The sequence below is a fragment of the Heterocephalus glaber genome, unplaced genomic scaffold (assembly GCF_053883595.1).
Source record: "Heterocephalus glaber isolate CG9 unplaced genomic scaffold, H.glaber_assembly_v1.0 deba00000331, whole genome shotgun sequence".
NCBI lineage: Eukaryota > Metazoa > Chordata > Mammalia > Rodentia > Bathyergidae > Heterocephalus > Heterocephalus glaber.
In genome coordinates this window covers 58,654,513-58,682,122 of record NW_028258142.1, presented here as the reverse complement: position 1 = coordinate 58,682,122, position 27,610 = coordinate 58,654,513, and the positions used below count along the sequence as shown (strand labels likewise).

The following is a 27,610-nucleotide window of genomic DNA, read 5'->3' as shown; positions in this document are numbered from 1 at the left end:
ATTTTCCACACCTCATTGTCATCCCATGGCCTTCTCTCCAAAGCTGTTCTCCAGTGTGCACCATCCATCCCTCCCTCCAAGGAAGTTTTTAAGAGGACAAGGTTTTAGCCTAAACATTCCAGAGGGAGAACTGTAAAGTCCCAATATGTGAGGTGGTTGGGCTGGGTGGGACTTCTAAGGCACGGCCCAGAATTGTAAAGCTATGCAAACATTTTGCTGTGGAGAATCTGGGAGGTTTGTGACCAAAAATTGTTGTGCTTTAATCCCATTGCCTGGAGGTTCTTGGAGACTATCACTATTTAGACCCACAGAGGCACAGCAGCTGTCCTCACGCCCCTTGGACCACCTATGTCCTGATGCTGCCCGGTGTAGGTATGGTGGTCCCTTATTTCCCTGATAAAGGCTGAAGTACTTTTAAGTATCAGGAAATAGAGGGGAGCTTCTTGACATGGAAGGAAAAGCTCCCGGCACCTGTGTTTTGTGAGATGGGCTACATCTGTGCACACATGGCTTGTGCTTGAGTTAAAGCTCAGCTGTTAGCTCTCACTGCCTGTAAGTTTTGGGGGTTTTGTTTGTTTGTTTGTTTCTTTTCTGTATTGGGGATGGAACCCAGGGCTTCACACTGAGTGACATCCTCAGCCCTTTCTATTATTTTTGTTTTATTTTATTTTATTTTGGTTCCAGGGATTGAACTCAGGACCTTGCGCTTGTGAGGCAGATGGCAGAACCACTGAGCTAAATCCCTGGCCCTATTATTTTTATTTTCAGAAGGGTCTCACTAAGTCACTAGATTGTCCAGGCTGGGCTCAAACTTGCTGTTTACATCATCAACCCCTAAAAGCAGTGGCTGTTACCCAGATTATGATTCTCCCAGGCAAGTTCACCTGGCACCAGGAATTGCTGGTGCTGACTTATACCTTTCATGTATTGATTGTTTCTGTGTTCCTTCTGTTCTGAGTTTTATGGTAGGATTGATAATACAACAGATGAGGTACTTAGGCCCTGAATACAGAGCATTAAAATTAAAGCAAAGCTTTGGGTGTATGTATCCACATAAGCCATATGAGCAAATAGACTTTTCCCAAGTAATTTTGTAGAGCCAACCTCACATTCGAGAGTGTATCTCTCTCTTTTTTTTAAAGACACATGTATTCAGCATCGTGATCAGACTATTACATTTAGCAATCAACAGCATGGGTGCAAAAAAAAAGTCAGATGCTGCCTTTGCCCTTCAGAGCCGCTTTGGCAGAGCTGCCGATCTTGGCTGTCTTTCAGGTATGTTCAAAGAGTTGACGTCTTGAAGATATACTTCATCAAGGGTACCTCCCTAGCGATAACTAGGCTTCTTGTTTCAAAAACTTACTATTGGCTTTCTTCCAGAGAAGGCCAATACTTCAGTTTGAATGTCCCCAAAATTTAGAGATGTTAAAATCATTTAGATTTCGTTTTTTTGGTACTGGGGATCAAACTCGGGTCCTTGCACTTGCGCGGCAGGTGGCGAAACCACTGAGCTAAATCCCTGGCAAATTTTTTTTTTTTTTTTTTTTTTGAGACAGGGTCTCCATATCCAGTTCAGGCTGGCTTTGAACTCACTATGTGGCCCAAGGTTGACCTCGAACTTACTGAGATCCTCCTGCCTCAGCCTCCCAAGTGTTGTGATTTCAGGTGTGCACCACTACTCCTGGCAAAAATTATTTAGAATTTAAACGATTTTCCAAACTTGGCAACTTGCACATGGCAAGGGGAAGGGGTCTGTGCATGGACAGAACACAGAAGGACTGTAAATCTCATAATGCATTCTCGCCTCTGCAGAGACTTCTGGACCCCTAGGAGACCATCTCCCTCCTTGCTCCACTCCTCCACACTGCTCAGGAGCCTCCGCACAGCACTGGCTGTGTTGACACTATTTGTCACCTGCCAGGCTCTGCCACTGGATAGCCAAGCCCCTGGGTGCGTTGGATCAGTGGTCGGAAGTTAGAACCCTGTCTGGGAGCAATTGCCACCACGCCAGGCTTGAGTCACTTTCAATGCGCCAACCCATCATTGTCCAGAAAACAAAAAAGTCTGAGAACCACCTCCATGTACCTCTGTGCATTTGTAAACCAAAGGAATCAAGTCATAATGAAAACTCCAGAAACTGCATAAATACCACAGGGGATTTCAGCTAAATGAATGTCCATGATTTAAAGGAGGTGAGGAAATAAGATTATTTCCACATTCCTGAGATAGGGCTTGCTGGGTATGATTTCTTAAAAACCAGTGTGATTGCACTTTACCAGGAAGATTAGGTTCTGTTGAAATACAGTGAAGTGGCTGAAAAATGTTCCATATGACTTTTCACAACAATAAATTTCATTAATTCATTTAAAATGTGAATAAGGAGGGCTGGGAATTTAGCTCAGAGGTTTCACCGCCTGCTGCACAAGCGCCAGGACCTGAGTTAGATCCCCGGTACCAAAAACAAAAAACAAAAACAAAACAAAAATGTGAATAAGGAAAGGGACGAGGAGATAGAATTATTTGTGCTGAAAAAATTCAGAGATATTTTCAAACTTAAAAATATTTATCCCCAGCACCTCAAAAAAGCAAACCCAGGGCCAGGGATTTAGCTCAGTGGTTCTGCCGCTTGCCTCGAAAGCACAAGGACCAGAGTTAGATTCCCGGTACCAAAACAAACAAACAAAAAGCAAACCCAAAAATATTTCAATGAGAAATATTCTCCATTCTACCCCCACTCAACACATAGTTTTTAAAAAATTCTCATTTTTATTTTCTTGCAGCACCCAGGACATTTGCAGAGACACATCCCCAGTTTTTTCTATTTTTTATTTTGAGACAATGTCTCACTAAGTTGGTAAGGACCTGAACTTGTGATTCTCCTGCCTCAGCCTCACAGAGGGCTGGGATTACAGACATTCGATACCATCCCCGGCTTAAAATTCTCCCTTGTAAAATATGACTTAAAAATTGGAAATGGTAAAAGTGTGTGTGGTCATGCACACCTGTAATCCTAGCACTTGGGAGAGTGAGATAGGAGGATCCGCTGATAGTTCGAGGCTGGCCTGGGCTACGTAAAATGAGTTCAAGAGTAGATTACATAGAGGGCTGGGGATTTAGCATAGTGGCACTGCACTTGTCTTGCAAGCATAAGGTTCTGAGTTTGATCTCTGGTACCTGGGGGGGGGGGGGGGAGTAGACGACACAGCAAGACCTTGTCTCAAAAAACCAAAACAAGGGCCTAGGGTTTAGCTCAGTGGTTTCGCAGCCTGCTGCACAAGCACAAGGACCCGAGTTTGATCCCTGGTACCAAAAAAACAAAAAATCAAAAACAAAAACCAAAATGTAAAGAGCTTGTTCATATACACATACTTTTTTAAAAAGCCAAATTCTGAAATAATTTTCACAAACTAATTTTTATTTCTAGATTTCCTTTCATTGAGCTCCATTTTCATATTTCTCAAAAGTTATTTCTAAAAATTATATATCTGATAAAATCACCACACAATGCATTTAGAAAATAAAGCATGAAAAAAAAAAAAAAGAAAGTATGAGACATGGTCTTTTCTGAGGTAGTGCAAGTTTTTTTAGGGCCCAAAACTGAGGGCTCAAATCTACCCTCTCTTGAAAACCAATTTTTTTTTTTTTTGGTACTGGGGATCGAACTCAGGACCTTTCACTTGTGGGGCAGGCAGTGGTGCCACTGAGCCAAATCCCCAGCCAAGTTGTTTTCCAAATCAGGGTCTCGCTATAGTTTAGGCTGGTGTTGAACTTACAGCAATCTTCCTGCCTCAGTCTCCCAAGTGCTGGGGTTACAGGAGTGTGCCCCCAGGCCTGGCTTGAAACCAATCATTTTTTCTTAGAGAACTTTTCCTTATCCTTTGGGATTTAATGTAAATGCTACTGCCTCCTAAAAACCTCTGATGCCTCTAGGCAAGGTAAAATCAAATTAATATAAAGATACTTGCCAAGAATGCTACCTGTTTGCCTGCATTACTTTGTTTCATCTTCAGATTAACCTGAGGGGTAAGGTACTATTATTCTGTTTCACGTTTAGAAAGTTCACCGCAAGACAGGAAAGCTTGTGGAGCTGTTGTTACCTACACACAGGCAAAGTGACTTCAGAGCTCTCGCTTTTCAGTACTCCACTATCCCGCTCCCCAAAGTGGATGTGTTCATCGAGCACTCTTTCTCTATCACAGAATTTGTAGTAAATCCACATTAGTGGATTGCCTGCCCAGCACTTACCCCATTCTGTTCCCAGCAATTTTCTTTTCTTTCTTCCTTTTTCTGTTTGTTTGTGGTACTGATATAGGGGGAAGAGATGCAACTCCCAAACCTTCTAGATATCCAGAATGTGAGTTTGTGTTCTCTAAAATTGAAGAATGAATTCTAGGAACAATGGAGGTTAAGAGTAGGAAAAATTTATTGAGAGAAAGAAAGCTTCGAAGAGAGACAGAAGGGGGACCGGAAAGTGGGTTGCCCGCCCACCCCACTTTTCAAAGATGTTTTATACAGCAAAGCCATGTAGTGAGGCGGGTGTACAAAGCGGAACAAAACTATAAGACCCAACGGAAATTTACAAGGTGGGCATGAGATAGGACAAAACCATGACCAACCAATAAGATTACAAGTATGGTCACCCAGGTTATATTGATTAAACGGGGAGCAAATGGGGGAGCAAGTCACGTAGCAAGCCTACAAGAATTTTCAGTAAGGGTGGGTCTGGGATATTTCCCTGGAAAGGCTGGGTTAAAACCTTGGCCCCCCACCCAAGTGATTGATACCTATTTAGAATATCAGTCACTGCTATTCATCCTACATGGGTATGGTAGTTTCTCTCCTTTTACAATGCTGGCCTTCAGTGAATGTGTCTTCACTGTCCTCCATGTTGGCTCCTTGTGGGCTGGCCCTAACTGCCTACAAGATATCTAATTAACTTACCTATATGCAATAGTACTGAGGATTGAACTCAAGTAGTCCTGAGTGCTGAGCTAAATCTTTAGCTCTTTTTTATCTTTCATTTTGAGAGAGGGTCTTGCTAAATTGACCAGGCTGACCTAGAACTTGTGATCCTCCTGCCTCAGGCTCCTAGGTAGCTATAATGACAGGCTTGCAACACCACACCTTGCCCTAACCATTTTCTATTTCAATCTGATTAGATAGTCTTCATCCTTGTACCCAAGAATGAAACCTGTGATGGAGGCTAAGCCAATGAGCACTCTCCCTCTCATTACTCACAATGATTGGTCCAGGGTAGACATGTGCCCTAGGTTGGCCCAATCAGAATAAATCTTGAAACTTTTGCTAGGATAACTGGGACACAGATTCCTCTTCCCCACTGTGTGTGAATGATGTAGCTTCAGGAGTTGCTTGGAGCTACCTGGGCTTCATAGAGCATTCCAATGACAGAGTAGCCTACAACACAGAACCAAAGCTTAGAAATGAAGAGAAGTGCTGGGTCCGGGCCTGAGCTTTGAGCTCCTTGGACCAAGTACGGCTGAAGCCACCTCTGAATGTCACAGATGTATGTGAACTTCCTGTGTTGTTACAGAATTGGGGGTGGCTGTTCTGTTGCATGCACTTTTTTCTTGTTTATTTAATTGCTTCTTTCCCTCAATACACACTAAAATCACGCGGGCAGGAATCACCTCTATCTTGTCCCTATTGTGTTCACAATGCCGGGTAGCTGGCAACCGCTCTCTGAATACATGCTGAACGAGTGAAATGAATGAATGGCAGATTTTAGGGGGCTCTGAGTGACCTGAACCAAAATTACAGTTTGCTTAGATTTCATGACGTTTCCAGGGCTTGAAATTTTCAACATGAATCATCTGAAAATTCTGGTGTAGCTAAACCAGGTGAGATTGAAATGAATTTCCTGATTTCTAAAATATTTCAATTGTACTACACCAGCTAAGTCTTCATTGAATAGGTTTTAACTCCTTAAAATAATGATACCACAAAATTCAAACAACTGCAAATAAAGAACTCTCATTGGAAATAGAATTATTATCAAGTACATTAGACAAAAACATAAATACACTTAAAATGTCAAGATTAATTGTGTATACCAGGAGGCTGAGGCAGAAATATTGCCATGAGTTTGAGGCCAGCGTGAACTACACAGTGAGACCCTGTTTCAAGAAACCAAAAAAAGCCAGGGATTTAGCTCAGTGGTTCCACCGGCTTCCTCGAAAGTTCAAGGTCCTGAGTTCGATCCTCAGTACCAAAAATAAAAAAAGAAAGAAACCAAGGTCCTGAGTTGGATCCCCAGTACCACAAAAACACACACAAAAGTAATTGTGTATAATACAGATTTGCAGCAAAATGTGTTTTACTGATCTTCTTTTGTGTTTTATCTTTACCTTGAAATAACCAAAAACTAAACAAAAGCAGGATAAAGTAGAAATATTTATTAAAGCAACCATCAATTTTATATTTTGAGACCTGAAACATCAGAGATTTACTGATGGGACCTATAGTAATTTGGGAGGTTTGCAGGCAAAATATACATTTGAAACATAACAGCAGAATGAAGAGCCAAGAACCCATAGGGGTCACTCAGCCTAACTCCCCCATTCACCATGCAGAAATAAAAGACCTAGTGGGAAAGTCAACTATATTTCATCCAACCTGAAAATACATTAGGCATTCACTAGGTACTTCCTATATGGCCGATTCAGTGTCAGATATTGAAAAAGAAAAGCGATCTCTCTCTAGGCAGGCATGGTGGCACATACCTATAACCCCAGTACTCTGGGAGGCTGAGGCAGGAAGGTGGCAAGTTCAAACCTAGTCTAGGTGATTTAGGTAGACTTTGCTTTAAAATGTTTTTTAATTAAAAGGAACTGGAGATGTAGGAAAAAAAAAATCTCTCAAGGAGGTTATAGTCTAGTTGGAAATCCAAAGCTACATGCCATTCAGTGTCCTAGGCTCTATGGTAGAAGTGTCGAGTCAGGCTCTTCCAGGGCGCTGTGGAAGAGGAGATGCCCGGTGGCAATTCAACTCACGTGGTTCTCGAGTCTTGAAGATTTGCCAGCACACCATGGGCAGGGAGGAATGAGCAGTGGAAGGTGTGATGGGTGGTGGTGGAGGAGGAAAAGAATTTCAGTGAGGGCAAAGGGCATGAAGGGAGGTGCACAGCCAGCAGCAGGCTGAGAGAGCCAGGAACTCTGCATTAGGGGATTAGTTCTGTGCAGGCCCAGGGCGGGGAGGCGGAGCTGAGGTGCCTGCCTGTCTCCCCTCCCATGGGCTTTACTCGCTCCTAGCTGTGAACTTCCAGACTGTGGAGTAACACTGACATGAGTGACATGTGCATGGCGGTGAATTTACTTCACAGATGCAGCAGAGACTTGGCTGAAAGCACAGGCAGAGGGAAGATGAGAGTCCAGAGTGGTGGCACAGGTCTAATCCAGGCACTGAGAGGGAGTAAAGCAGGAAGGAAGCAGGAGATTAGGGTGTGGCCAGCCGGCAGTGCAACTGGGCGTGGCCTGCCAATCCCGGAAATCCAGGACTTGTACAGAGAAACAGTTCCAACGTGTGCCATCGGCTCCTCAATTCCTCTGGTGTGAAATCAAGCAGGTTTTTGATAGGTCAGCCTAGATACGATGTCAGCCTGAGGAGTAGAAGATGTAATGGGGGGCTGCTGGGAGTGGCAGCAGATGCTTGTAATCCCACCCCTTGGGAGGCTGAGGCAGGAGAATTGCTTGAGTTCAAGGCCAGCCTAAACTACAAATTGAAACCCTGTCTCAAAAAAACAAAACAAAACAAAAAAACAACCCTGCTTTCTCAAGGAAAGAAGGACACTGGATCAGGTACAGAAGAGGAGACACCAGGAAGCAGGAGTGGGCTTTGGGGTGCAGGATGTGGGCCCAGAAGCAGGCAGGAGTGGAGCTGGTGCTCGGTGGGGTACTGAGCACTGAAAGAACCTTAGGTGAGGCAGGGAAAATGAGCCTACTCAAGTCTAGGAGCCAGAGGCTGCCTTTCGCCCTGGCTGATGGCCTCACAGAAGAGCTGGGGTCCCTGGGGCTCGGCCTCATGTGAGCTCCCGACCTGTAGATGGGGAGATGCAGTCACAGCTCACAGCCAGCACGGGGGCCAAGCCACCCTCTGGCTCAAGGACCAGATGGGACTCTTCCCAGGTTACCCCAGGGGGTGTGAAAAATCAGTATAAAGCCAGTGAAGTGCTGTACGCCTGTAATCCCAGCACCCTGGGAGGCTGGGGCAGGAGGATCGAAAGTGGAGCCCAACCCGGCAAACTTAGTGACTTAGAGAGACCCTGTCTCCAAATAAAAATAAAAAAGGGCTGTGGATGAGGTGCAAAGGCCCTGTGTTCAATCCCCAGCATCCAGAACAAAACAAACAAGACTTGGTCCAGGAGGCCTCCAAATACACTAATCAGGAGGCTAGAAGGGCAGAGAAGAGGAAAGAAGAGCACAAACCAAAACCTGCACATTCGGAGTAAGCCCACAAACTCAAAGTCTCAAAGAAAAGGATTACAATAAAATATAACATCCTTCCAGCTAGTGCCGCAACTCGGCTATGTGGCAAAACTCAGTATCTTAAAGCAACCTTTTATTCCCAAGCAGCTGGGCAGGACAGTGTCACCTGCAGGACAAGGCCTGGACACCAAGATTGGGGGTCCCGGCTGGCCGTGTCTTGTCCCGCTGGGACCCAAGGCTAGCAGGACACAATGTCTGTTTCCTGCTCCTCAGTCGGGGACCCAGGGTAGAGACCAGCAGTTACCTGGCTCGCGTTCCCACAGTGCAGCTGTAGTTCAGGTCCCTTCATGTAAGGCTGAAAGATGAGAGGGCAAACTGCTCCTCCTGTTCTCAGCTCTCACGCAGCTGGTTGCTCAGCACTTGGGTGCTGGGTGTGTGGGAATACAGTTCCTGCAGACACCGGCCAGGAGTCCTCTCCCTCAGCACTGACGCCGTCTCCAGGAAGATGGTCTCACCAGACTGTTCCCCACTTCGGAGGCCAGTTGCAAGCCTGTTTGTGGCCTGTGTTTCCGACCAACAGGCTATGAACCGGTGTCCCACAACCCCCTCCTCGAGTCTGATCAGCTTCTTAGAGTGCCTGGCAGAATGTGGGGAAATGCTTAACTTGCATTTATTACAAAGAATATTACAGAAGGCAGGCATGGTGGTGCACGCCTGTAATCCCAGCACTCAAGAGGCTGAGGCAGAAGGATCACTGTGAGTTTGAGGACAGCCTGAACTACATAGCGAGACCCTGTCTCAAAACCCAAAAATCTATAGATGAACAGCGAGATGGAACACGTGTATAGGGTGAGACGTGTGGTCCAGAGCGCCCTGTGCTTTTTGACCACTTCCTGTTTAGCTGGTGGGGTCCCCTCAAGCCCAGCCTCTTTTTTTTTTTACTGGAAGCTTCAATACATCAGCAGGATTGATTAGGTCACTGGCTGCTGGCGCCCAACATGACCTTCTCACCCACTCCCACCCTGAGCCCTCCAGGGACGGGCTTATCAGCTGGAGATTGCAAGCATCTGCCAGGAAACAGATGAAGACAGACAATGTGTTTCACAGTCTTGGGATGGCCCGAGCAAGGCCGGAAAAACTCTGGCACCCCACCCTGAGACCACAATAAAGGTGTGAGCACAGAATTGTATTTCAGGAAGTGAGGAGGCTACACAGACACCAAGCAAGATCCCCTTCCAGAACAAGAGTCATTCCAGATAAAATTAAATGAATGGAATAATCTTTAAAAAAAAAAAAAATCTGTTTTTTTTTTTGGGCGGGTGGGCACACTGAGGGCCTTTACACTGAGCTACATCCCCAACTTTTTTTATTTTGAGACAGGGTCTCACTAAGTTGCTCAGTTGTCCAGGCTGAGCTCAAACTTGGGATCCTCCTGCATCAGCCTCCCAGAGTGATGCATTACAGGCATGCGCCACCACATCAAGCTATAAAATTTTAAAAATAAGTAATGTAAGAGTTTAAAAGATAAATCAAGGAATGAAAGCTATAAAAAAGAATGAGAGCTGGGCATGGTGGTGCATCCTTGTAATCACAGCACTCGGGAGGCTGAGGCAGGAGGATCGCTGCTCGTTTGAAACCAGCCTGGGCTACATAGTGAGTTCCAGGGCAGTCTGAACTACATAGTGAGACTCTGTCTCAAAAAAAAAAAAGAAGAAGAAAAAAGAAGAAGAAGAAGAAGAAGAAGAAGAAGAAGAAGAAGAAGAAGAAGAAGAAGAAGAAGAAGAAGAAGAAGAAGAAGAAGAAGAAGAAGAAGAGGGAGAAACAGAAACAAAACAAGAATAGGTGAATTAAAAGAAAGAAAATTAGAAGCCTTGAAAGTGAACACGATATTCATCAAAATCTGAAAAGTCAGTAGAAGAGGTAAACTCTAGATGGACAAAGTAAACAGGAGGTAGAAGGGGCGGGGGTCACAGATTCCAATGCAGAGAGAGAAAACTTTAAACAGGATGCAAAAGTACTCAGAGATATCCAGATAGAGGGGCTCCCACAAGCGAGGGAAAGAGGACATTCCAAGGCTGGGTGCCCAGGGCTCCGAGGCTGAGGCAGGAGGACCAGTTGGAGGCCAGCCTAAACTACATGGTGAGACCCTGTCTCAAAAAGCCAAAACCAACCAACCAAAAAACAAAACAAAAAAACAACACCAAAGAAATAAGACAGGGAACAAAACAAAATAAAAATACAGAGATGAGCAATGCTGATGCTGTTTCTTTGAAATGCCAGAATTCTAGCAGAGATGGTCAAATAATATCAGGGACAAGAAGAGACATAAATCTAAAGAGAAGTGAGATTCGTTTTTAAAGTCATAAGCAACTACTATGAACTTCATGCCAGTGAATTTGAAAAGCGAGATGAAAAAGAAAAGTTTTGAAACATCTGGTAAACAATCAGATATGTGTGTCTCAAGCTCAGAAAAAGTCCAGGCTGAAGCTGAGATAATCAGAAGTGGACAGATATTAAGGGCAAGAGGCAGAACTGATGCAGAAGTGGAGCAGCAGTATCCAACCCAGGGCCTCACACACTCTGGGCAGATGCCACGCTACTGAGCTAGGAGCCGAATTGTTTTCAGAGCCAGGGTCTCACTATGTAGTCTAGGCTGGATTTGAACTCATTATGTAGCCCAGGCGATCCTCCTGCCTCAGACTCCCCAAGTGCTGGGATCATAGGGGTGCACCACCATCCTGTGAGTATCGAGAGAGCTAAGGAGGCGCTAGCCGTGAAAACGAAGAATAAGTAGTCAGAGTTCTTGAAGAGTCAGAGATGATTCTGTCAGAGGGATCAGGACCCCCTATTAGAGGGAGGAGCAAGGTTCAAGAAGTTCAATGGACAGCAGAAGGAAGGATAACTGAGTCCGGGAAGCTCGTGAAGAGCCCAGAGGACCCGGCGCGTGACTGTCGGGAGTGACCTCGGCATGGGCAGCGTCAGCAGCACCGTGCGGGAAGCGCACCAGCACTGTGAGTGTAGACCTGGACTGCCTAGGAAGCTCTACACTGAAGGACAGGAGGAAAGAAGCAGCCGTGGGGGGCGAGGACAGCTGACAACAGCTGTGGAGAAAGCTGAAGTGTGCATGGAGGACACGTCTGGGGGCATCTTCTATTTATTTATTTATCTATTTATTTAAAGATATGTGCTCTTTAATCTTTTTTTTTCCCTTTGGTATGAGGGATCGAACTCGGATCCTTGCGCTTGGGAGGCAGGCAGCGGAACCACTGAGCTAAATCCTCGGCCCGCATCTTCTTTCTTTATTTGCAGTGCTGGGGGTTGAACCTGGAGACTTTGCACTGAGCTACATCCTCAGCCCTGTCCTTATCTTTCTATTTTGAGACAGGGTTTTGCTAAATTGCCCAGGCTGGGCTCAAACTTGTGATCTTCCTTCCTCAGCCTCCTGAGTTGCTGGGATTACAGGCTCGTGCCACCGTGTCTGGCTATAGAGCTCCACAGCCTTCTTTTTCTTTTTCTTTTTTTTGTACCAGGAATGGAATTCAGGGCCGCACGCTTGCCAGGCAGGCACTGTACCACTGAGTTACATCCCCAGCCTAAAATCCACAGCTTTTAAAATCAACAGAACAAATAAACCTAATGGGCAATGCAAGAATTCACTACAGCACGTGCACAATCAACAATGAACATCTTCCACAATTCAGAAAAAAAAAAAATCTATGAAAATAAAAGACCTTCTTTAATAAATTACCTGCACTTCTGCTACTCTTTCAAGTAAATATTTTAGAATATTGATATTTTTGGAGGCTGAGCATGCACACTCAACATAAAGAAAGTTTTAAGCTTGAAGTATAATGTATTGTTTCAATGAAAGATATAAATAAAATGGAATTATTAGAACTTGATTCTGAACAAAAGATGTAGTGTAAGTCCTTTATAGGCATAAAAAAACTCCAATGAAAACTTCGAGTTATTAACAAGAAGTAAGGAGTAAAGTAAAATCCTGCCAATTCTCAGATAATGCTGCATAGAAATAAAACTATCCTGTTAAATCTCAGTAATCTTGATGTACTTATTTGGAATTTGGGACAATTTTGACTAAATCTTAGCAAAAGTTTACCCTTTCACCATTATTAATCAAATTATAGTATAAACCATATTCATAAAGCTCATGTTTAAATTACATTAGAGAACAAATTATGTTCAAATATCTTGTGCATACCGTACTTAGTAACAATTTACATGTGAATTATAAACATTTTAATCTACCCTCAAAGTCATTCTCTTTAGGATCTTTACTATTTTTGTACTTGCTTGGTCTTCACATGAAACTGTTTCCTTAAAGATATATTGTACCCTCACTCAGAATTTAAATTGATGTCACTGGGCTCATTGTTATTCAGAGTATTTTATATAAAATAATTGGATAAAATTTACCTGTAATTGATCTTCTGTTTTTCCAAAGCAAAACAAGATGATAAATAAATTATGACTAAAAATAGTTTATTGAGAGCTGGGCGGGGTGGCACACGCCTGTAATCCTGGCACTTGGTATATGTGCTGCCGGGGAGCGAGCACAATTTCAGCCCTCAGGAGGCTGAGACAGGAGCTGGGGATTTAGCCCAGTGGTACCCGCCTGCCTTGCAAGCACAAGGTCCCGAGTTCGGTCCCTGGTACCAAAAAATAAATTAAAAAAAGAAAGGAGGCTGAGATAGGAGGATCACTGCAAATTCAAGGCCAGCCTGGGCTTCATAGCAAGATTCTGTCCCAACAAAACAAAACAAAGCAACCCAAACGAGCCTTGTGCATTGCTCTTAATGGAAACTCAGTAAACTTTTTCTTGGCCTTATTTGTTTTTTGGACAGCATCTCACAAGGTAGTTCAGGCTGGCCTTGAACTCGCTAAGTAGCCCACAGTGGTCTCAAACTTGCAGCAATCTTCCTGCCTCAGCCTCCCAAATGCTAGGGTCACAGGCGTGGGCCACGATGCTCGCCAATGTCTACTTCATGTGATGACCTTGAGCTTCTATGGGTTCTCATATTCTAGGGTGTCCAGATTCTCCCAAAGATACCAGGAACAACTTGACTGGCTGGTAGGCCAAATGGAGAGACTGCCTCTCACAGCCCTCTTTCTTTCTTTTTTCCCTTAGACAAGGTCACACTACATAGTTCAGGCTGACCTTGAGCTCATTATGTAGCAAAGGCTGGCCTTGAATGCACAAAGATCCTCCTGGCTCAGCCTCCCCAGTGCAGGGATCACAGGCCTGCACCACCACACCCTGCATTAGAGCCCTCTTTCAAAGATCTTAAATTTGATTAAAGACTAACGAGAGGGAAGCTTCTAAGACCCCAAAGCTACTTCTTCATCCACAGCACTGTCCCCACAGTTCTGATGCAGAGAGGGAAAGCTTGATTCTCCAGAGCAGGGCACTTCCTCCACTAGTGGCTGAAGTGTAACAGAATCTGAGTCCCCTTCTGCTGTGGGAGTTCCGCACGTTCTGCTCTCCCTGCCCTGCCCTGCCCGCCTGCTTGCATTTCTGTCTGTTCAGTCTCATTGAATGGTCATTGCTAGGAGCTGTTGTGACAAAGGTGAAGGTAGGGATGGGTCCTGCTCTCGCGATGTTGGCCGTGGTGGTGGCGCCGGTGGCACACATCTGTAATGCCAGCACCCTGAGAGGCTGAGACAGGAGGAGCTCAAGTGCGAGGTCAGCCTGGGCAGCTTATCATTGAGACTCTTCTGTCTCAAATAAATAAGGCCTGGGGATGTAGCTCAGTACAAAGGCCATGGGTTCAATGCCCAGCATCACAAATAAAATAAAATAAAATAATATAAAATAAAATAAATAAAAGCATGCTCCTAAGCTACTGTGATGATTCTCCAAATGCAGAGAGCCTAGAAGTCATTTAGGGAGCAGAACAAAGTCTCTCCCTGAAAAGTTCTGCTTCAGAGACCTGAAAAGAGGTCCAGGGCTCTGCACTTTATAGAAACATCCCTGGCTTGGACATGGTGGTGCACACGTGTAATCCCACCACTGAGAAGGCTGAGGCAGGAAGATCGCTGCAAATTCGAGGCCAGCCTGGGCTACCTACTGAGTTTAAGGTCAGCCTGAACTACATACTGAGACCCTGCCTCAAAAAACATAAACAAAACACCCCTGATCAAAAGTGTTCTAGGGGCCGGGGATTTAGCTCAGTGGTTTCACCGCCTGCTGTGCAAATGCAAGGACCCGAGTTCGATCTCTGGTACCAAAAAAAAAAAAAAAGTATTCCAGACTCAGTTTCTCAGCCAGTTCGTCTAGGGGAAGAGCAAGCATTTCTCACGTCCATCTGAATCCTGACCATCCGGCAGGGCCCGGTCCCAAGGAAGCTTCCCATGTTGCCTTCATTTTTCTCTGTCCTCTATCTGTGCCCCTCCCAGGATGCCGACCACCTCCTGTCTTCCCTCTGGTCCTTAGGTCCTTTCTATAAAGCCCTGGGCTCCAGGCTTCCCAAGGGGGTCCCTATCTGGCTGAACTCTGATCATCCGAAGCTCGGAGCAGTGTCTTGGATATAGCAGCAGCGTGTAAGTCTCGCTTGTTGAATCAGGGGGTCCATGTCTAAATTTTTCAAGCAAACACAGATAAATGTACTGATACAATGGAGAAAGGACAGTGGCTTCAGAGGTGGAGTGCTAGGCCCAAAGCATCATGTATGGGAATGTGTGGGGAGACAGTAAACGGCCTGGCCGAGATCCAGCAAAAGGGGAAGGGGAGGGGAGCTGGTGAATGTTCTGGCTGCAAGCTGGAAAGGAAGCTCTGAGGCGGTCACAGAGCAAGGTGTTACAAGATAGGACCACAAAATACACTGAATGTTTACATTTTGTAAAAATTTCATTATAGTAAAAGACACTTTGCCATTAACCCCCCTCAAAATCTGCCCTCCTCGGTTCAAACACACCTATCCCATCGTCCTTGCTGCTTTCTGCAGCAGCTCTGGAGTCCTCTTTCCTGAGGGTCTTTAGTTGTGCTGTCCTGGCTGCCTCGATGCCCTGAATGGATCCAAAACTTTTCCCTTTCGTGGTCACTGTGACTTGGGGGAAGGGCCGGAAGTACTCAGTGCCAGATCCGGTGGATATGGTGGATGAGGACACATTGTGATGTTTTTGTGAGCCTGCCTTCCTGCTAGATGGCCCTGGGCAGCAGCAATCACTGTAGTTTTGATAACATCCTGTAAAGACACAAAATAGGGCTTCCAGAACTGCTTCAGGAAGTGGCAAGAAAGATGGAGCAAGTGTGTTCAAAGCTGGGAGAGTATTTTGAGGGGGATTCATGGCAGTGTGTCTTTTACTGTAAAAACTTTTTTTGTTTGTTTTTTGAGACAGGGCCTCACTATGTCGTTCAGGCTGGCCTGAAACTCTCTATGTAGCCCAGGCTGGCCTCAAACTTGTGGTGATCCTCCTGCCTCAGCCTCCTGAGGGCTAGGACTGGAGGCATGCGTCATCATGCCTGGCAGAACTGTTTAAAAATGTGAACACACACTGTATTTCTGATCGCTGCTTGAATGTGACTCAGCTAGCCGCATACAGGTCGAGACTGTCCTCCAGCATGCAGCCCGCTGGTTCCTCAACTCCCGCCATCCTAGGGCCCTGGCTGGTCCAGGTGGAGCCTGGAGAGGAGGAGCTGAGCCCTGCCCTCGCCCACATGGGCTGCAGGGTCTCTGGGAGGGCGAAGGTGTTCCGTGCACTCCAAGGAAGAAGCAGAGCCCGTGGAGGAGGTAGGGAGGGGAGGGGAGGCAAGCAGGCCGCTGGGCTTTTCCAGCAGTAGAAAGGAGCCTCTGGCCAGGTGAGGCTGGGTGAGGACTGCCCCTGTGGGGCCTGTGAATGCTGCCGGACTGCAGGGCTTGTAGGGACCCAGGCTCTCGAGCTTAGAGCATCTGCAACGGCGCCTCAGCCCCTTCCAGTCACACCGTTCTCCTCTTCCTTACCTTTCTTTTAGCCACTCATTTATTTATGACAGGGTCTCTGTGTGACCCAGGCTGGCCTTGAATGCACAGCGATCCGCCTGCCTCAACCTCCCGAGTGCTGGGATTACAGGCGTACAACACCCTGTGGGCTGGGTGTGGTGGCGCATGCCTGAGATCCCAGCACTCAGGAGGCTGAGGCAGGCGGATTGCAGTGACTTCAAGGCCAGCCTGGACTACACAGTGAGTTCAAGACCACCCTGAACTACATACCACGACCCTGTCTCAAACAAACAAACAAACAAACAAATAAACAAGCCAGCTGCTGGACATGAAGTTGCATCTCACTGCATCTGAATCGTTCCTTGTGATGACTGACCATTTTTGTGTATCTGCTGGAAGACACTGCTTTTCAAGACTCTTCCCATTCTTGAATTGGGTTGTTTCCCGGTGTTGTTGGCCCGAGGGGTTCTTTATGTACTGTAGGTGCTAATACCCTGTTAGCTACCTGGTTTTCCAGCATCGTCTCCCACCCTGCGAGAGGCCTTCTCTGTTCACTGCAGCCTTTGACGGCAAGGTCTGAACTCTGAGGTGTGACTTACCTATTTTTCTCTTGTGTGGCCTGTGCTTTTGGTGTCATATTCAGAATTTAAATTTTTAAAATGATTGTCAGTGCAAATGTTGAAAGCAGCTTTTCCATTTTTCGGCTGGAGAAACTTGAACAAAGTTGGTGGGCTCGGTGGGTCCCCAGGCTGGCTGACTGCTATGCCAGGTCCTCGGGAGGTCCTTTCCTGCAGGACCCACATCGGCCTCCGGGCTGTGGGCCAGGCCCGCCCCGACCTTGGGGCTCTGCTCTCCCAACCCAGGAAGCCGTTTGTGGAGGTGGCTGGGGCGGGGCGTTCTGTCTTGCTTTGCTAGAAGCGCCCAAGTTTCTACCTTGTAATTAGAAAAGTTCCGCGGTGGAGCGTCCAGGACAGTTCACGATGCGTTCCTCTCTGGGGGAAGCCGCCTCCGCTCAGAACACGCTGTCTGCGGAGCGGGGGTGGATAGGTGTCGCGCGGTGAGGTGTCATCTCTCGGGCTGGAGAAAGTCGCCTCCCGCCCCACTGCTCCGCTCCACTCGCTACCAGTTCCATCCTCGAGCAGTCAGCGAGGGTCTGCTGGAAGGAGACCCGGGCTTTCCTCAGTAAATCGGGCAGCATGAGGGTGACCAGGAGCGGAACTCAGCCAGCCGCTCCCGCGCGAGCCTCCTCTCCTGGGAAGCGAGCGTCAGCCTAGGGCGCAGGGTGGGAGGGGGCTCTTCCATCCTCGGGGTAGTGGGGAGAGACTTTTCCTGGAAGATCCGAAAGTCGTGATCCTGGCCCTAGTCCTGCCAGGAGCTTACCTCGTGGAGACGGGGGCCTGGCGACAGGGCGCGCACTTGGACACTGCGCGGGACGAGTGTGACTGCCGGCCCCGAGCGCGGGTGGGGAAGGGACAGCCTCGCCCCGCCACCCCGCGGCCCCATGCTCCCTGGGTAGTGTGGCTTGGGCAGCTGCCCCTGTCTTGCGCCCGGGAGTGACCCCGGGACCTCCCGGGAGGGGCTTTCCTCCTGGCTGGGGCGGGGTGCGGAGACCCGGGAGCCCCGGCAGGGCGGGGCGGGGCGCGGGGGCGGGACTCAGAGGCGGGGCGGGCGCGAGGGCGCGGCGGGGCCGGGGTGGCGGCGGCGGCGGCGGCGGCGGCGGCGGCGGCGGCGGCGGCGGCAGAGCGCAGAGCGCGGAGCGCAGTGGCGGCGGCGGCGCGGCGGGCTGGACGCAGACGGCGGGCGCGCGGCGCGGCTGCCATGGGCGCGCAGTGACGGCGCTCAGGGCGACTTCCTAGCGCGGAGCCCCGGGGTTGGCGGCGCGCGTCCTCGGCCACCATGAAAGGTAGGGCGGCGGCGGGGGGCTCCGGACGGCGGGAGCGGGGCTGCAGCCCGGGACCCCGGGGCGCGTCTCTCCGGGGCCGGCGTGGGCACCGCGGGGACTCGAGGCTGGGGCTCGGAAGCGCGCAAGTCCTCTCCTCGCCGCCCCGACTTTTGCAAGGTAGTTGGGAGCCGTTGTTTACGGATTCCGGTTTCCAACTTTTTAATTGGAAAAACCTGTGGGGGAGCGCGAGCTGGCACCGCTCTGCGCTCCCCGCCGCCCTCTTCCTCCCCGGGGCTGTGCTGTCCCCGTCCGAGCTGTCGCCGCGCGCGGCCCGGGAGTTTTCTCGGGGACCCGGGATGTCCGCGCGGCGCCCGCCCCACATCTGGCAACGATTAGCGGCCCGCGGAGCGCAGCTGGCTCGGGACGCACGCTTGGCATCTAACAGCGGAACCGGGCTGGAAAGTCACCTCTCCGCCCGCGTCCTCGCAGCCCGTTTGTGGCAGTGTCAGAGGTTATCGGACCTTGGAAGGGAGCCCGCGGGGAGCAGGCTTCGCAGGCAGCCTTCTGTTTAGTGGAGACGCGGAGATTTAGATGTCAGATAAATGGTCGCGGCGGAGCATCAAAGCAAGTGTTGAGCGATGGGCTGGAGCGGGCTCGAGTTCCCTGGCGGTGCCCCGCGCGGTCCGGGCCCGGGTGGAGACGCCTCCCGACCGCGCCGGCCGAGTTTCCAGCCTCGCCGGGCCGCGCGGTGGCTCCAGGGTTGCTGCAGGGGCCCGGGGAGCCCCGCGCGCTGGGAAAGTTTCCAGAATCTGCAGAGTTGGTGCCCGCCGGTTCCCTGCCTTCCAAGGGCGCTGCGTCCCCACGGGAAGGGATCGGGAGGAAGGGACCGGACAACAGGTGGGGAGCGGCCGCCGTGGTGGGGGGGGGATAAAAGACGTTTGCAGCTTCCTGCACAGGGCCTTTCAAAATGCGATGGTGTGCGTTCTCTACCCGTTTCGCTTCTTTCATTTGCTTTATGGGAAAGGTGCACGTTCCTTAGCTCTGATGGAAGGATGCGCCCTAGAAGGGAGTTTCCCAGGGCTGAGACTTCTGGCCAGTAGTATTTCAGCTCTTGGGAAGGTAAGCTACCCTCTCCACTAGCTCCATCGTGGGTTCCTAAACACTAAGACTTCTGTTACAGCTTTACCGAGTAAATGACTGTAACTGCAGCTTGGGCACTTCGCAGCATTAATTCAAACCTGCAATGGAAAATGAAAATGCACCTAAAAGCTCTGAACGCTTTTTTTTTTTTTTTAATGTAGTCTGGGCTGGTCTTGAAGTTACTATGTAGCCAGGGCGGTCCTCCTGCCTCGCCGGCCTGAGTGCTGGAATTAAAGGCATGTGTCACCACACCGGGCTCTGAACACATTTTTGGTGTGATTCATGCAGCACTGTCAACCAGGTTGTGAACCCCAGGAGAAGGCTCCTATTTTACCCTCTGCGGTCTTTACCGGACAGCCGCACCATCTTGCCTCCATTGGGAAGGCAGGTCCAGGGGTCCTGTGTAGACCAGTCCTTTTGAAGGCCTCTTTTTACATGAAAATATTCTGTAGGAGATTTGCTTACTATTACCACAGATTTTGCGCTCATTTGTCCAGTTGGTGAGTCGAGGGAGAGGAGGGGCAGTAATAATTTTCCACTGCTTATCAAGTGCCAACCCACAGTGCTGTGCCCTCTGTGAGCACTCTGCAGTTAGTCCTAGAGTACAGGTTCTGTTCTGTTTTTCTGCTGAGGTATGAACCCAGAGTGCTAAACACAAGCTCTGGATATACCCCTGGCCAAGAGGAGGCGTTTTCACTCCTTCCTTCCCACGGAGAAACGAAGGAGGGAGAAACAGGAGCTGGGAGCTGGGGGGACAGGAAGGGACCTAGAGGCAGACCTTCCTTATGTGGCTTCCAAGGCTCTGGGGCGCCTGAGTCGGGAACCTTTGGTGTAGACGAGAAGAACAGTGGATCTCAGCTGAGAAGCCGTGAGCTACAGCTGGTACGGTGGCCAGGAGAGCAGGAGCCAGGCGGTGACTGGGCTGAGGCCTCCCGAGACCAGCACGTGAGTGAGTCCTGGATAAAAAGGGAAGTCGCCTTTCTAAGGGGGATTATTCTCTCGCTGGGTTTCTGATTATGTTGCACAGCTGATAATTGGCCAGTTTTCATTAGAATTTGATTTCTCTAAATGCTACAAGGTGACGACGAGCCCAGCAGACGGTTAGAGTCCGAGTAGAGTCGGTATCCTCTGAAGATACAACTAGCCAAGGACTGACAGTAACTGGAAAGAGTTGTGCCTGCTCTGAACGTGTACAGACCTTTTTTTTCCTTATCATTATTTCCTTAGAAATACAGTGTAATGGGCCGGGGGGTTTAGCTCAGTGGTGCCACAGCCTGCCTCGAAAGCACAAGGTCCCGAGTTCGATCCCTATACCCAAAAAACCCCACAACAACAAAGTGTAACAACCGTGTACATAGCACTCACCTTGTATGAGGTATCATTAGTCATTGAAAACCGATTTAAAGTGTTCTAGAGGATGTGAGAAGCTTGTATGCAAAGACCGTCCCGCTTCTTTTCTTTATGTTTTGTGGTGCTGGGCCTCAAGCACCCTAAACCTGCGCACTAGCACTGAACTCCAACAACATCAGCCCTGTGCCATTTTACGTGGGGAACTTGAGCACCCTGGATTTTTGTGCTGGGCAGAGAGTTTAGATCCAGCCCCCCAGGGATGGGTCAATCTAAAACATTCTTTAGCCAAATGCAAAATCAGTGGCTACTGTGGAAGTTACAGAATTTCATTTGCCAAAGCAGTAGATCCTGTGCAGTCGAATGGTTTTTCAGGGTACCTTTTTGAGGAGGGAAGCTTTCGAATTCTGACGTTTAAACCTTGGACCTGACCTTTGTCATAATCTGGGTTCTGTAGGATCCCAAACTGCCGTGTGCCACAGCGCCACCTATCGGTTGCACTTAGCAAGCCTCTGTCTCTTCCATCTCTGGAGTCCCAAGTAACCAAAATAATGACATCATTATGTATTTTCTAGAAGAAAATTTCTTGCTCCGCTACTGCAGTCCTTGAAGTCTTGCAAACTGATTAAAACAGGAGGTTTGTTTTAATGTATTTTTAGTTTCATCCTTCATTAGCTGGACTACACCATACAGCTCATGATTGTTGGACACATACACTTTTTAGGGAGGAATCTGACTGCTCTAGAGTTGGATGTGCTGCTACTAAATCACACTCTTGGGTCAGCAAGTTGAGGATATCGGTGAGTTTCAGTGCAGCAGCTCTTGTTGCCTAAGAGACGTCTGAAAACAGCCAGCGCCACTGGGGACCTCCGAGGTTCTCATTTAACATGGGCAGAGGAGTAGCGCCTCGAAACACAGTGTTCAGCTGCTTATTTTTGTACTTTTGTATATAAACATTTCTAGAATACTGTTTGGCAGTAATACTTTCCCAAAAGCACTGGTAAGCAGCGTATTTCTCCTACTCCCTGTTTTTCTGTCTCCTTGCTTTCTCAGATTAAGTTTTCTTGTGCTTAACTAGGATACTGAGCCAGCAAGCATGAAAGGTAGAAACAAAATACAAAATCAGGCACTTCCCACTCACAGATTGGGCTGCAAGGCTGCCCTTCCTCTTATCATACTTTGGCTTGTCACTGATTTGCAGATGCTTGACATTCTTAAGGTGAAGTTTAATTATTGCTAAGCATAGCTCTTCTTTGTGGTCTTCATGCAATTTCCCCAGCTTCTTCCCTCTCCCCAGCCTTTGCCATGTGGTTCTGGTGATGGGAAGGTAGGAAAGCTAGCAGATCGGGGTCTGATTTTCCTAATACGTGCTTATTCTCATTAAAATATTATTTCACCACAGTGGATGCAACCACTGCTAAAGTCAGTTACATGGGCCTCAAAATATTAGCTTTCCAATGAGAAAATAGACCTCTCCATTTGGTGACAGGAAAAGCCTTTTTGCCTCGGGTGAGCCCAGATTGTGAGCGATCTCTCAGGGAGGCCTGGGGGATCCCAGATGGGAAGGAGAGGCTGGGTCCCTGGAGAGGCAGGCCCCACCCCTGCCAGGCCTTGTGCCCCCATAAGCCTGGATGTCTCAGCCACAGAGGCCGTCGGTGGCCACAAGGCAGGACTAAGTCCTGTGCTGGAGACGAGAGCCCTCTGAACTGTGGTTTGTGACCACAGACGGCTTCTCAGGTTTTTTCTGATGGGCCACTTAGTGTCCGGGCCATCTTCCCCTCTAATGACGTCTCATGTACTGAGCACTGACCATTGGCCAGTCCTCTCTACTCACAGTGTAGCCCAAGCTGGCCTTGGACTCACAGCGATCCTCCTGCCTCCCCCTCTTACAGGTATACACCACCATTCTCACCTCACGCCAGTCATTACTCTTTTTATATATAAAATAACTATTATCAAACACACACATGCAAAAATTAAAACCATTCAAAGAAGAACAATGCAAGGGAAAAAAATCGTTACTTTTTAAAAAATTTTTTTGGTACTGGGGATTGAACTCAGGACCTTGTGCTTGCAAGGCAGGTGCTGGAACCACTGAGCTAAATCCCTGGTCCCAATCATTGTTATTCCCCACAACTGCAGGTAGGAAAACTTTCGCTCAGAGAGGTTGCAGTGCGATCCAAGGCTCCCCAGCCAGTTGGTAGGGAAGCCAGCAGTCAGACTCACATCTGGTTGCAGAAGCCACAGGTGAGAGCCCATAAAATGTCAGAAGTGCCATTTCCAGGGGCAGATCTTAAGGTGCAAGGAGGTAGAGCCCTTCTTCACAGAAGGTGTCTCATGCTTTACTGCTGAGAAGTTTTGAACCAGCCCCTCCACCCAGCTTGTGAGGGAGGCAACTCTTCAATCAAGCAATGATTTAGTTCCTGCTTGAGCGAGTGTCGCTCAGAGAGCCCTGACCAAAGGAGGGCCTCGCTAAGGCCTTGCTGATCGCTTAAGGGGCTTCTGTAATTACACAGCAGTGAAACCCCAGGCAAGCAGAAATTAGTAATCCCAGATTTTTTTTTGGTACTGGGGATCAAACTCTGGTCCTTGCAGTTGCAAGACAGGCGCAGTGCCACTGAGCTAAGTCCCCAGCCCTCTATTTATTTATTTTGAGACAAGGTCTTGCTATGTAGTTCTGGGTGGCCTCGAACTCATGGCAACATCCTGCCTCAGCCTCTCGAGTGCTGGGACTACAGGTGTGCGCCACCGCACTTGACAGAAAAATGTGTTTTAACATGGGAGGATATTTAAAGTTAAGTAAATTTATTGGACTTGGATATATTAAACCTGAGTCATTTACACTTCCTAAATGACTTAGTGCTGTAGCTCAGTGTCACATGAAGTGGTATCATCAGCCAGAGGGGTTGGACATTGACTTTGTGAAAGCTGTTTGGCATTGGCTCTGTGGACCTAGCTGCATTTCTTTGGGTCCTTCCTCGTCTTTTCCTTCCTTTCTTCCTTCTCTCCCTCCCTTCTTCCCTCTATTCCTTATTTCCCAGCCTGGCTTTGAACTTGAAATCCTCCTCCCTCAGCCTCCTGAGTGCTGAGATTACAGACGTGTATCGCTATGCCTGGGTGTTATTTCTTTCCTTTCCTTTTTTGCGTCCTTTCCTTTTTCCCTTTTTCCTTTCTTTCCTTTCTTCCTTCCTTCCATCCTTCCATCCTCCCATCCTCCCATCCTCCCATACTAGGGATTGAACCCAGGGCCTTCACACTGAGCTACATCTCCAACTTTGTTTCTTTCAGTGTTTTTATTGGTCCATGTTCGCAGTACATACGGATTACATTTCTCATGGGGAGTTGGTACATGGCCATAACACATCTCAATTCTTTTTTTCATCCCATTCCCTCAGAGTCTTACTACATTGCTGAGTTACCCACGCTGGCTCAAACTTTCGGTCCTTCTGCCTCAGGCTTCCCAAGTGCTGGGATTCCAGATAAGCACCACCATGCTTGGGCCCTGGCTGTCATTTTCTTATGAACTGGAAACTTAGGAAAGTAGCTGAAACAACTTATTTCAAAGGTTAAACAGTCCAACTTAAGAGCAGATAAAATAAAAGAGAATCACCTCATAAAATGCAATTATGCTTCGTGAACCAGGGAGTTGAATCTGATCTTTGTGCGGCTAAAGGAGTGTGGGCTGTGAAACAGAAAACCTGGTGACTGCCAGCGAATTAGCCCTGTGTGACCTCAGTTTCTTTATCTGTGAGATGAGATTTGTGTGTGTGTGTGTGAGAGAGAGAGAGACAGGGTCTCATTATGTAGCCAGGCTGTCCTCAAACTCAGCGATCTTCTTGCCTCAGCCTCCTGAGCGCTGGCATCACAGGTGTGGGCCACCATGCCTGGCTGAAATGAGAGAATGTTTATCTGCGTGCTGTTTGAGGATTGAAGAGGGCAATGCAGCTCAGTTGCTTGGAATGCTGTGTAATGAGAACTGATGTTTTAGGTTTTGAAGTCACCTGGGTTGCTGTAATCCGCTGCTTCCTCCGGGTGGTAGTTTAACTGCCAATTTCCGAGCCATTTGTGTTAATTTGATCAAGTGATGCAGTTTAGACCTGGAAGGCAAGTGTCCGGTATTGAAGTTAATCTTCGGATTGCAGCAGTGTTGTCACTGACCTTGGGGGCTGAGTAGTGTTAGTGCTGGGAGTGCTACAGTGCCATCCCGCCTGTCACCTGTGCCTGTCACTGTCAGGCCTGTCACCTTGTACATGTCAGCATCATGCCTGTCACCATTATACCTGTCACTCTCATGCCTGTTACCTCACGCCTGTCACAGTCATATGCCTGTCACTGTTCTTGGCATCAAAAATCAGCCCCACCTGAATGCAGGGACCACACTTAGCAGTTTGTCACTGTAGCGATGGTGCAGTTTTCATGCTTGCTCTGATAGCAGTGGGAACTTGATAAATGTGTGTAAATGCACTTCACTTACTCAGGAGCACTGAGTTCCCAGCAGGCTGTTGGGCCTGCTGATCCTGACATGTGTCCTAAAGATCCCTGCCTCAATCAGTGTCTGATTTTATTCAGGAAGGTTACCACATCCAGCAGCACACATGAAAGTTGTCACTGAATTAGGACAGATGTATGCATACATAAGGTTCAGCCATATGCTGTCCTGTCTGTTTCATTAGGGTTAATTTTCCATGAAGCTGTCGTATTTCGATTTATTACTTACAGTTGGACCACCAAGTCCTAACTTATTTCCTTTTCCTCTCCTCTATGCCTCTCCTTTCTTTTGGTACTGGGGCTCGAACCCAGGGATGTTGTACCATTGAGTTACATCCTAACCCTCCCCCTTTTTAAATTTGAAGACAGGATCTTGCTAAGTTGCTCACACTGGCCTCAAACTTGGGATCCTCCTGCCTTAGCCTCCCTAATAGCTGAGAGTTCAGGCATCCACCACTGTGCTGGGCTCTTTTTCTTTAGTTTTTGCTAGGGATCAAACCCAGGGCCTTGTGCATGCTAGGTGAGTGTTTTACCATTGAGCTACACCCTCAGCCCCATTTTTTTGTTTGTTTTTTTTGAGACAAGGTCTCGCTTTGTTCTTCGGGTTGGCCCTAACCTCACTGTGTAGCCCAAGCTGACCTCAAACTCGCTGTGATCCTCCTGCCTAAGCCTCCCAAGAGCTGGGATTACAGGTGTGTGGCACTATGGCCGCCATTTTTAAAAAATCAAATATTTGGTATGAACTGTCCGTGTACAAGGCACTGTGGAAACATCGATAAGGCGGGTAAATCCCTGTCCTCAGGGAGTTTGGAGTCAGGTAGGCCAGGTAGGATTCACTCACAGATAACCGGAGCCCAGGTACAAGGAGGAAGCAGACTATGTGAGGTGGTACCGGGGATCAAACTCGGGACCTTGTACTTGCCAGGCAGGCAGTGGAACCACTGAGCTAAATCCCCGCCCCTTTAATTCCTTTTAAATTGTTATTTATTTAGGTTGTTTGAGACAGGTTGGCCTCGACCTCGGGGCTATCTTCCTGCCTCAGCCTCTCCAGTGCCAGGATCACAGGTGTGTGCCACACTCGGCAGGTGCCAAGGCTTTGGATGGCTGACTTGCTGTGTGCTCTGAGTTGCTGAAGCTGTAGCAGCTGAGGGAAGTCTGCTTTAGCATCCATGACTCTTTTAGGGATACAAGTAAGAAATGGCTTGAAATTTGAACTATAAAGGAAAAAGGTCTCCTATCTCTCTTTGTTCCTAAAGCAAGTGTCTCCTGGATTTTTTGAGGGAGATTGGGTTTGAGACAAGGTCTCACTGTGTAGCCCAGGCTGACCTTCAACTCACACGGTGACCCTCCTGCCTCAAGTACTGGGATGAAAGGCAGGGGCCACTGGGCCCAGCTAGTTTCTATTTTTGCAAAGTTAATTGCACACATTCGCTTAATAGCACAGGTTTATTATGAAAAACAGCTGCTTTCCACTCAGGCTTTCTTCATTTATCCCTTCCAGTTCCCCAGAGCAAGCCCTTGATAACTCCTTAGCGCTTCTTTCTGGTATTTACCTTTCAGGGTCTGCTGTTGCCAAACAAACCATCCAAACCCGCAGTGCAAAACAGAGGTGTTTATTTCTTTAGGATCTTGTGGCTCCATCTGCAGGGACAGCTCAGCTCTGCTTCTTCACACCCGAGTCTGAGGGTCACAAGGGCGGCTGGGCTGGTTGTGTTGGCTGTGTCACTCTCCCTGCAGACTCATTTGCCATAGACTTTGTAGATTAGCCTGACGTAGTCATCTCCTATAAGTGGAATTACACAATATGTGATGTTTTTCAGACTGGCTTCTTTTGCTTAGCGTGTGTTCGGGGTTGTATGTTAGTACGTGTCAGTGCTTCATTCCTTTTTATTGCCGAATAATATTCCATTCTATGGATATACCAAAATATACTCATCTATCCTTTGGGGAACATTTCAGCTGTCTCCCCTTTTGTGCTGTTACAAACATTCATGTACAAGTTTTTGTATGTACGCATGTTTTCATTTCTCTTGGGTGTATATCTAGGAGTAGAGTTGTTGGGTGATATTGTAACTTTGTGTTTAAATTTTTTCTTTTCCTTTTCAGTTTTTATTTTTTATTAGTACATGATTGCAGTACATAATACATTCCTCAGAGAGTTTTTGTGAGGCAGGGTGTCATTATGTAGGCTGGCCTTGAGCTCACTGTGTAGCCCAGGCTGGCCTCAACTCGTAGTGATCCTCCTGGCTCAGCTTCCCCAGTGCTTGGATTTCAACCCTGGGCCACCATGCCCAGCAGAGCTCTTAGACTTTAACCAAGTCCTTACTTCTGTAAGGTGTGGCAGGTCCGTGGCCTTGGCTGTCTGAGGCAGACTG

At 48.0% G+C, this 27,610-nt stretch overlaps 1 protein-coding gene across 1 annotated transcript in view; it reads left to right on the top strand.

The window, feature by feature from the left end:
* The first annotated feature begins 18,117 nt into the window (after positions 1 to 18,117).
* Colec12 (collectin subfamily member 12) overlaps positions 18,118 to 27,610 on the top strand; it is a 151,752-nt gene continuing 142,259 nt past the window's right edge. The window contains exon 1 of the mRNA XM_004853176.3: positions 18,118 to 18,281. Coding sequence (XP_004853233.2) covers positions 18,275 to 18,281 — 7 coding nt within the window. The 5' untranslated portion in view covers positions 18,118 to 18,274. The remainder of the gene's footprint in view (positions 18,282 to 27,610) is intronic.